The sequence below is a fragment of the Gadus macrocephalus genome, chromosome 5, assembly GCF_031168955.1.
Source record: "Gadus macrocephalus chromosome 5, ASM3116895v1".
In the NCBI taxonomy this organism is placed as follows: Eukaryota; Metazoa; Chordata; class Actinopteri; order Gadiformes; family Gadidae; genus Gadus; species Gadus macrocephalus.
In genome coordinates, this window is record NC_082386.1 from 11,028,651 (window position 1) to 11,039,733 (window position 11,083).

The 11,083-nt window shown below is 47.1% G+C and overlaps 1 protein-coding gene across 1 annotated transcript; it reads left to right on the top strand.

The window, feature by feature from the left end:
* Positions 1-497: 497 nt before the first annotated feature.
* exd1 (exonuclease 3'-5' domain containing 1) lies at positions 498-8,031 on the top strand. Its single transcript, XM_060052223.1, has 11 exons — positions 498-776; positions 1,090-1,158; positions 1,296-1,329; positions 1,453-1,529; positions 1,628-1,704; positions 1,882-1,968; positions 2,455-2,559; positions 2,664-2,744; positions 3,899-4,042; positions 5,310-5,501; positions 6,501-8,031. Exons 1-11 carry the CDS (start codon positions 647-649, stop codon positions 7,860-7,862), a joined length of 2,358 nt encoding a protein of 785 aa, XP_059908206.1. The 5' UTR covers positions 498-646; the 3' UTR covers positions 7,863-8,031.
* The last annotated feature ends 3,052 nt before the right edge of the window (positions 8,032-11,083 follow it).

The following is an 11,083-nucleotide window of genomic DNA, read 5'->3' on the forward strand; positions in this document are numbered from 1 at the left end:
TTGAGTATTGAACTGATATAACCATGGACATATTATAGAAAGGACAGCGGACTACAAAATGGCGCCCCATTCATTCCTATTGAAAGTGCTCAATAGCGCAGGGGAACATCAAGGAGCGATTTGCTTCCGCATCATGGTAGCCTATGAATCACAATGATCACAAGCAGAGGACAGTGAGAGTTATTGAGCAGCAGATGAACCAGTCCAAAAATCTGACACGTTAACGGAGCACTGAACTAGGCCCTCTCGGATGCCATTTGTTTCACTACGACTCCTTTCAGCTGCACACCCCTCTTCCCCAGCGAGATAACGGCTAATAAAACGCTTGAGGTGGCGTTTTGAAAAGAAAAAACTTAATTTTTTTTAGTACACGGTATAAAGATAATTATGAACCTTTGATTGATATCCACACATTTTTTGCGGAGACACATTCCTGCTCCCCACTTGTATTGGAGTGAACAAGGATATCTACTTCCGGGACCCGTGATTTGAGGGACCCGTCCACAGCCCACTAAACCGACTGCAATACCAGGCTTGGCCTCTGAGCACTGGTGGATTCCGGAAATATGCACCAGTCCTGGGGGCCTGGATATAACGGAGAATTTAGTTACCATCATAGCAAACTTTTATCAATCAATGTAGTGAAATGGCGGGAGACAACCTTGACTTTGCAGATATTCTCAAGAGAAAGCGCGTCAAGTTGACCCTGAAAACCGCATGCTACTTTGGCATTGTCCAGCGAATCAACTCAAACAAATCTGTGACCTTGACGGATGGTTAGTAGTTGCTGTTTGCATGAATTACTGAGTCGAATTACAAGTTCTTGGGTCGAAACAAGAACTTGTTTCGACCCAGAACGGGCGAAACAAGTAAATACTACGTTGTTTTTAACCATAGTTGCTAATGCCGGCCTACTGAAACCTTACAGTCTTATGAAACCAATTTGGTTATGTCGTCTGTTTAATCAGCAACTGCTACCTTGCATGTGAGATAACAAGATTATATTTTTTGGGAAGTACATTACATCCTGTCGCGTAGAAAATTTGGAATCTGTCATTATTATTTCATCATCATCTCATTATCACTCAGTTGTCGATGTCAAGGATGGAAGAAAGTTCCCTGGGGTGAAACTTTTCTTTGGCCACGAGATTGTGAATGGTGAGTAGCGACATTAAACAATGCTTTTATTATTGTCTTAATACAATTCGTCAGTGGCCCAGGCAGAGCCAGGTTTATATGGTTAGTTTCTTTTAAAAAATGTATGTTTAAGTTCACATGTATTGTATCCGTTACAGTGGAATTCTGTGGGGAAACAAACGGTATCAATGGGTAAGTAAATGACTGATGGGTAAGGGTGAACATTATGGAAGACAAGATTAGATCTACAACACATTAAGTATTGCAATTAATCTACAAGAGTTTGCAATTAATCTGCAAGAGTCCTTTCTGCAGAGAAATATTCATCCCAGAGAGTGAAGGTATTCTGAATGTGGAAGAGTTTCAGCCTTACAAAAAGAACATAATTTGTGGTGAGTTTTTAAAAAGGAGGAAGACAGACTTTGAACACTTTAAAGTATTAATCTTGTTTCATTTGGCCTAAGGTTATGAACATATATTTTGCTCCTAGATAATGATGATGATGCTGATGACGAGTACGTGAACTTTCAGGTCATCGATGAGTTTAATGAGAAGTTTGGACCTGCTGTAAGTTTCACACTGAACGCTTTCCTTCTTAAACCTTCTACTTTGATGATTATGGGGAGCTACATCTCTTTCTGTGTCTGTCTGTCTGTCTGTCTGTCTCTCTCTCTGCTCTCTCTATACTGCTCTGTCTTTCTGTCTGTGTCTCTCTGTCGGCCTCTCTCTGTCTCTCTCTCGTAGGTGATGCACATTAAGAAGCAGCATGTGATCGGTGTGGCAGCTGATGGAGTGGAATCGTTCCAGCATGGCAGACTCTGCTGGCTTCAGGTAAAGACAGGTTCCATAGGTATTTCACTGGTTTGCAAGTCAGTTTGAGGACAAATCTAGGGCCTCAATCAAGGGTTGGCATAACTGTCCAGAACACACAAATTCAAAAGGGCCTGAATTGAATTATAGCTACAGCAGTCAACCGTTCATCCGACAGACTTCACACTTGACGGGTGGACTGCTGAGGACCAAAGGAAGCGCAGTGTCGAGTGTGAAGTTGTTTGGACGAGCACTTCTTGAGAAAGCTGCAAGCACGATACCGAAGCCCAAGCCATCGGCCCATTCTTAACAAGCACACGTTGAACTAACTAGTGTGTGGAGTTCAGGGTTAATTAACGCTGTATTCACCTGTTTGCATTATGTACATGGCAGTCTAGAGAGGGGGGTCTTGTTTGGAAGTGTTATGCGGAGTCTTATCCTAGCTATCTTTGTTAAATTAGGGGAAAGGGATGCATCATTTTTAAACAAGGTATATTCATTTCGTAGATTGCAACCAAGAACAGGGTATACCTCTTTGACATCCTGTTGCTCGGAGCTCAAGCTTTCAAGAACGGCCTCTCCATGATCCTTCAGAGCAAGCGGATGCTCAAGGTAAGGTCTGAGCCAGACATCAGTGCTGGAACGCCACAGCCTTGCCTGAATGGTCAGTGTTTGTATGCTGACGCCCCCACACGGGATTGAATGTTGTCACGCAGGTCGTGCACGACTGCCGAGGCGTTGCAAGCAGTTTGCTGGCGCAGTTCGGAGTGAAGATCACAAACGTCTTTGACACGCAGGTAATGAAATGAGCATGCTTTAATGTGACCAAACCTCAGTGCAACAGAGAGTGCACTGCACTCTCTGTTGCACTGAGGTATGTGTTGCATGTCATCTTATAGGCTTTGTTTCGACCACACTCAGGCAGAACAGGGTTTTGGTTCTTACTGTACCGGCTCTCTCCAGGCCCTCATTCATTCAGGTTGAGCTGTTATATTCACCCGAATATGACCTTGGTAACAAGCTCAGATTTATCCACCGGTTTTGAGTTAAGCAGTTGTATGCAGATGTATTGATGTCACACCCAAACAATTGCCTAATGACATGTTAGATTGCTGTAGGTAAGATTTAAGAGCTATTATATGAGTGTCTTTTATTTTGAATATTAGTCCCAGTCCACCATCAGCTATTAGCGAGGGAAATGCGCTGTGAGAGTTGCGATTTTGATCTGACTGCACCTTCCTTTGCATCAGCTCATTTATATTTTAGACCGCTCCCGGTTTATTTCGGACAATTCGTGGGCTAATTCTATTCTGTGATTAGGTTGGGTAATCTGCCCTGTCTGTCAATCACAGGCGCCTGAACCGCAACACATCTCAATGGTGGAGAAATGTAGGGAGGAACCGGGGAAGAGAGGGAGTGGGCATTTTCTGGTTTAGTTTTGATCGTGCTCTTTTCTGCCCTCTCTCTTTACAGCTCTGGAATCTCACCTACAGCAGCTCTGACATTTCTTTAGCCTCATAGCATAATTGCATAAGTAACATTTTAAGATTCATCTTGTACTTGGCGTCATAAATGCAGAGGCAGATGGTGATTATGGAACGTAAAAAGCACTCTGATTGGCTTAGGATACCGCCACTGGGGCACAGTGAATCAGCGGCGAGAGGAGAGTTAGGTTAGATATCACAATGTGGCCAAACTATGCCATACGCAATTATGCTTTGAGGCTAACGATAGTATAGTATTGATTCTATATGTGGGTTTCTATGTCTGCATGTCCTATTTGAACAGCAGCAGCATTAGCTCTAAAGATGACAAAAGACAGAAAAAGCAAAGGGGATTCATTTAAGTGTATCCAGAACAACTAAATTAACCCCTGCATTGATCTTTCCCTGAGTTGGAACGGTGAACTTCTGCTGCCCGCCTGAGTGTATTTATGTTATTTTCTTTGGAGGTGGCAGATGTGATGTGCTTCCTCTCGGACACGGGCGGCTATCTTCCTGACCGGGTCAGCACGCTGCAGGAGGTGGTCAGCACGTACCTCAAGGTGCCCTCCTCCGGACTCTCCTCTCTTCGGATGAAGACAATGCTCAGCAAGGTACACACCGCCACCTAGTGGCCAGGAAGGGGAACGGTAACATGGCAATGTTGACAGTGTGATATATAAGCAGATATCCTCTGTTTGTTTTGGTGAATGTTACATCCTGATAAGTGTTCCCTTCTCTTTCTTTTCAACTTTTAAGTTTTTATTATTTTATTTTTTCAGTTTAACTTTAAGACGGCTAATAAGAACGGCTTACCCTTCTATCTGACTGAGTAGGACTAAAGGGCCTAATTGCCTAAGTCATATTTTGGCCAAATTGTGGTATCTAAACGAACTCTCCTAACGCTGCTGATTCACCGTGCCTCATTGGCTATATCCTAAGCCAATCAGAGTGCTTTTTAATTTCCATAATCAATATCTGCCTAGGTGACGCTTAATACAAGATGAACCTTAAAATGATGAGGCTATGAGGCTAACGATGTGCTTCATTAAATTCTTCCAATTGTCATTTGCATCGTGGATAAAAGGAAACCTTAAAATTAGGGCCCGACCGATATTGATTTTTGAGTGCCGATGCCGATGCCGATTATTTTCAGAGAAAAATTACGATTACGATTTAATCGCCCGATAAAAAACAAACAAAAAAAAACAAACATATAAAACGTAGTTTTTGATACCTTAAATATACTTTAAACACTTTTGACGAATATGTGAATTGAATGCAGAACCTTTGAGTGTTTTAGAATACATTTACAGTCAAAAATGAGTGTAATGTAAAATGTAAAATAAATAACTAACTCCCAATGTGCTGCGCTCGTGAGCAGTGACTAACACGTGCGTGCTGAGCAGTATGGTCTCACCGTTAGAGTCTACAGTATAACAAATTAACATGGCCTGGGACCTAAAGAAAAACAGGCACAACATGCTCAAACAACGCGTCTTGTGTACATTGGTGAGGTGAGCGTGCAGCTGCCTGAGCGAGCGTGCTTTCATGTTGTACGGTAAAATTCAATCTCCTCTTTTTTACTCCAGCTAAAGTTGTTAGTTAGCAAGGCGAGTAGGAGCGCAATCTGCAGGATACTAATCGCAATAACATTTATAAAAAAAAAATAAATAAAATAAATCGGTTGTAATCTGCGTCTTTTTGGCCGATGCCGATTATTTTCAAAAAGGCTATAATCGGCCGATTAAATCGGCAGGCCGATAAATCGGTCGGGCCCTACTTAAAATAATTACGCTTGAGGATTAACTGAACCTTTATAACGTGATCGTGCCGACCCAACCCAACCCTGTTGTGCTCTGCTGCTGTGGGGTGTCCCAGGAGGAGAGGGAGATGTGGTACGCCCGTCCGTGCCCTCTGCCCCTGCTCAAGGTCATGGCCCTGGGTGTGATCCACCTCCAGCCCCTCCGGCTGGTGCTGCTGGACGCAATGATGACGGAGTACCTGGACCGAGTCGACTCCTACCTCAGCAACAGCCTCACCGAGCCTGGCGCCGTCGGGCACATCACCATGGTGCGTTCCTACACCCGCCGTCTCTTTACACGTGGTGCCGCACTCTTAAATGTTTGTATGGTGTATAGAGGTTGTGCTCCAGGACCGAACCTTGTTTGGTCCTGGAGCAGGGAGGGCTTGGCTTGCTCAACATGTTTGCATTATGTAACGGTAGTGCAACATTATTGTAAAGTAATGTTGTCTATTTTAGGATATGGTAGTAGTACAGAAAAAGTGTGTGTGCGTGTGCGCGCGCGCGTGTGTGTGTGTGTGTGTGTGCGCGTGCGGTCTGATCGCCAGCGTGCCGTGGGGGGAGTTACGTAAACTGTAAGCTATACAGTTAAAGTTACGTGGATAAAAAATTATAAGAGTAAAAATTGTATTTAAAATATAACAACATTAATATTTTATAGCAATGTCTCTAAGAAGAACAACAACCCTAGTTTTTGTACCCGTGCAAAAATATCACCGCATCATGTACCATTTGACAATATTATCTTTTATCTTATCTTTAATATCACAATCCAAACAATATCCATAACGCTGAACTACTCTTGTGGAGCAAAGAGCAAAGTTCTGTTGAGCAGCGGGTACATGGAGAACGGAGATCCATGGAAACACAGCAAAACCTAGACTCCATCAAACGTAGCCTCCATCAAACGTAGCTCTCCGCCTCCTGCCTATTATTTCCCTGTACATCGATGTTGCTTGCTATAATGTAAAGTAAATAAGCGATTGTCTGCGAAACACTGGACATATTCATGGTCCTGCTTTGTTGCATGTGCGCATAGGCCGGAGTATCCACCCATCTTCGTATGACCGAGCTTCTTTGAATACTGGCGGATCCGCACATTCAGCAAAAATGAATGAACACTGTGTGTTTTTGTTTATGGAGTAAGTTAAGAAAATCGCCTTAATATCGGCGCAGGAAAACAAATAGTCGACCATCCCTTCAATCGCCAACACACCATCTGATGGCAGATTGGCCCAAGCCTAGCGTGTGTACGTGCGTGTCCACAGAGCAACGTGTTGGAGCTTCCCAGGGAGCTGAGGGAACTGGAGCACCTGCGGAAGGGCCGCCAGCGCCACGCCCTCGACCACCTCAACCTCAACCAGCACGGGCTGCTGGATCGCTTCAATCCCCGGGCCAACAACCCACCCGAAGCCACGCCTCAGTCTAAGACCCCCCCCATAACCACGCCTCAGACCCTGCCCATAGCTAAGTCTCCCTATCAGACCCCGCCAATAACCACGCCTCAGACCCCGCCAATAACCACGCCTCAGACCCCGCCAATAACCACGCCTCAGACCCCGGCAATAACCACGCCTCCCTATCAGAGCCCGCCCATATCCCAGCCTCAGACCACGCCCACAACCACGCCTCAGACCCTGCCCATAACCACGCCTCCCTATCAGACCCCGCCCACAACCACGCCTCAGACCCTGCCAATAACCACGCCTCGGACCCTGCCCAAAACCAGGCCTCTGTTTCAGACCCCACCCATAGCCACGCCTCTGATTCAGACTCCGCCCACAATCACGCCTCTGTTTCCTTCCACGCCCATAACCAAGCCTCTGTCTCAGGCCCCAACCATAAGCGCACCTCTGTTTAAGACCATGCCGCCGCGGCTGGTAGCCAGCTGGGACGCCATGCCTCGGATCCAGGCAGAGGCCCCAAACAACGTGCCACGCTTGGAGCCTCCGCCAATCGAACAAGCATTCAGTTTTCTCCAAATGGAGGCATCTGCAAGCCGCCCTCAGCTAACCAGGGGGTCCTCCCTGCAGTCCACTGCCCTGATAACCGCTGGGTTGGCCGCAAGCCCTCCCCCTGCAGTCCTGGGTCCGGCTCCTCCCCCTGCAGTCCTGGGTCCGGCTCCTCCCCCTGCAGTCCTGGGTCCGGCTCCTCCCCCTGCAGTCCTGGGTCCGGCTCCTCCCCCTGCAGTCCTGGGTCCGGCTCCTCCCCCTGCAGTCCTGGGTCCGGCTCCTCCCCTTGCAGTGGCTCCCAGGCCGTCCCTGTCTCCCAGCAACCCTGGAATGAGAGAGTTGATGCAGGGGCGAATTGGCAGGGGAAGGCCCCTAAGTGAAGCCCCCCAGGCTCCCCCTTTTGCGCTCCCATCGTTTGGGAGAGGGTTGTTGCTCCAGAAGGGCCCGGTCTCGAGTCCGGTCCCCCAGGATTGGCACCTCCCTTGGGCCTCTATGGATAATCAGATGTCTCCCAGTGCCATGCCGTGCCTGGTTAAAGACACTGCGGGCCCCCAGGACCTCAGGGCCGCTAGGGACCTGCAGGGAGTTGTTCCCGGCCTGGGAAGAGGACAGTTTAAAGTGTCCATCAGTCCCTTCTCCCCAACTCTCGGTCAGTCCTTTGCCTCCTTCAGGAGGTAGAGGGGATTCTGAGCCACAAACCCACGTTCCTGTTTGCTGATCTCGTATTGCATGTTATTCCACACTAGGCCAATAGATGGCAGGAGATGTTTGTTTAGTTTTTGCTCAAAAGATTTTGCCTGTACCAAAGTTGGATTCTGTTTTTGGTTTCATTATATTCAGCGTGATGCATAACTTGCAGTGTTCTGAAAAATATGTTAGTTTGGTTTTTCCTTCCTCATCCGTTTTTTGTGATTTGTACTACTGTTAAGCAATCAGAAATGCAGTTATCATTACCAATATCTGTTTGTATTGCACCCTGTGTTCTTAAATCTTACATCCATTTCATACAAAGTGTGTGTTTTCTTGGTCAATAAATAATCCTGTTCTCTGTCGGGGCACACATTAATTACAAATGGCATAAAACATACTAAAACACGCACACAGGTCCTTAATTCAGGCTGTGAGCTCAGAGGACCTTGATGCCTTTGCTGTTAATTGAACAAAAGTCGTTCCCGGACGGCTCTTTTGATTACTGAAACCATTAGACTTGGTGCCAGCTGAGCTGTGATATGGCTCATGAGGGCCCCTTCAAGCTCCACTTCAACGACGGCGACCCCGTACCTGTTGGAAACGTGTCACACGCAACTCCCTAATATGAACCAGAACCAATTGGATTACACGTATGTAATATTGGTGAGTGATTCTAATTAGATCTTAGATAAATGTTGGTTAGAGATCAAACCTAGAGAGGAACAGACAAAACACAGAAAAACAACGTCAGCCAATGTCGGACGCTCCCGTGGCAAACGGGGCCCCCCCGCTGCATTAATTGCGTCTTAGTGCCATGGTTATCTACATACAGCGCGGTGGGCTGGTGCCAGCGCGTTCTAATTGAAAGCATGAAACAGATAACGCAGGGTTTTAATTAACTGGGAGGAGAGCTGGGAACAAAGCCTGCTCCTCTCCCCTAGCAACCAGCTCCTCCTCAGCTTCTGCTGACGTTAAGGCTGGACCCCTCCCATATGGTTCCCTGCCGGCCTCCTGCTCCACCTCCAAACGGCCCGTCGGTGTAAATGACAAAGTAGTGAAGCTACGTCTCATACGGGGTTGATGGTGGAAACGGGGGAATGAGGTTGGGTTTTAAAAACAAATTCTTGATGGTTATGTTCCGTCGACTCGCTTCACACAGTGGGTAACGATGTTATGACTAACTAATCCGTGATAGTTTTGTACTGTTGGCTTGCTTTAGGCAGTGGGTAACGATGTGTTTTTAAACGTGAGTTACAAACTCATTCCTGATGGTTTGGTTCCAATGACTCACTTTAGTCCCCCTCCCATCCACGATGTCATCCGTGTGCCTGTCCTGTTGTAGAGCTCGGCGTGGACGCCTCCCGGCCTGCGTATTTATCTCCTCTCCCTGTCTGTACCTGCGTCACGTCAGCGTAAGGACCGAAGCGGGGAGCCGGTTACTGGTCTCCTCGGGCCTGGGGGGTACGGGCCCCCCCCCCCTGTCCCTGACAGCCGAAGCGGGGGGCTCTTATTTTAGAGGACCTTGCATTTCCTCGCCGTCACAATAATGCCTTATGAGCTACACTTCCTGTTTCTCAGGCTCGGGAGGAAGGAACTGGGCGCTTGTCACACGGTAGTCACTGCTTCCTCCATCCCTTCCCCCCCCCCCCCCCCCACGATCCCCCACCCCCTCCCACACCGCCCACCTCCCCAACTTCAGACAGTGTTGTGTCCTTCAGAAGGGAAAGATGACTGCACCTTCGGCATCACCGCAGGATGTTGCACGGCTATTTTTAGAGATGCTCGGAAAGGTAGCATGCAGACATAAACACAAACTTTAGGATGTCCAGCTGTGTTGATTTTTGCATCCCAAAATGGAGGTTCACCGGTCAGTTTGAGTCAATTGTTGTTTTTGACTTTCGCAGTGTTGAAATGGAGGCCTGGGTCCCGGCTGTTATGGTTCAATGTATATGGGTCAGCTATAAACAGTAATTATCAAAACAGAATGTAAATTCGTCGATCCTTTTCCTTGTCTCTCCACTGTGCTTTCAGAAATGATTGTTTACTGGTTAACAGCTGTCATGTGTACTACATGGAGTTTGCCTCCTGTTTTGCAACAACTGTTCACGTTTTCTATGCTTGTATTGTATTGGTACATGGTAAGTTTGGTAAGAATTATTAGTCACAGTCAGAAGCATTCCTCAAACACCACCCTGTTTCCCTAATGGCTTGTTATTAACACCTGGTTTGCAAAGGCACATCATTTGAGTTCCCAGTTGAGTCAGTAGCCTAACAGGTGCATCTGAGTGTGAGCGCTAGGCTCGGCAGCTTGCGTCCCCGGACCGTACATGATTACATTATGAGGGACACTGCTCCTCAAACTGCTGTCCGTTCTCAGTCCTACCCAGCGGGATGATGCCAAGTCCTGCCGCGTTGGCGTTTCTTAGCTAATGCTACGAGAAGTTGTTGACTACAGCTCACACCGGGCTCTTGGTCTGGTGCCTTCAGTTCTCCTGTTGTAAGCAGCCGGGCCTACAGGGTGATGATAAGAGCCAATCGGACCCGCTTATTAAGAACAAGTGGAGGGTACGGGGGCACCCGCAGCAGTAAGCTAATTAGAGCTGTGTTCCTCTGGCCCAACGTAATAATAATTGCTTGGCACTCGCTAGGACACAGCGATATGCTGATCCCTGCGGTCGCCCATGTGTTTATCCTGAGTGTGTGTCTCTCTCTCTTGCTGTGGATCAGTCTCTTGTCTGTTTCTTTATCGTGTTACCATATCAACCCCACACCCCACCACCCGTAGCTGCACTCCAGCCTGGTTAGAATTGATATGAGTTAATATTTAACGTGGGAACGGGCCGAGCTTTCCAGGTGGTCGCTCAGGTGTAGGACGAGAAAGACCCTCAAATTAGAACATCATCAAATTTTCAACACCACCCCCGCTGATGGTATCTTTTCAGAATGTTAATTTATGCGAAAGGACACACACACACACAAACACACACACACCCCAACAGACACACACGCACAAACAGAAAGGCTTTTAATCATGCTTTGAGATGCATGCTGGGATGCTAGCCCACCAAAGACCTCATTAACGTAAACAGAAACAAACAGGCTCTGTCAGCCTTACAGCTCACTCTAAGTGCTGCTGTGGATGAAGGGGGCAATAGTACAGCAACTGTACAATCTGTGTTTAAAGGGACAATATTCGTTTCATTAAACCT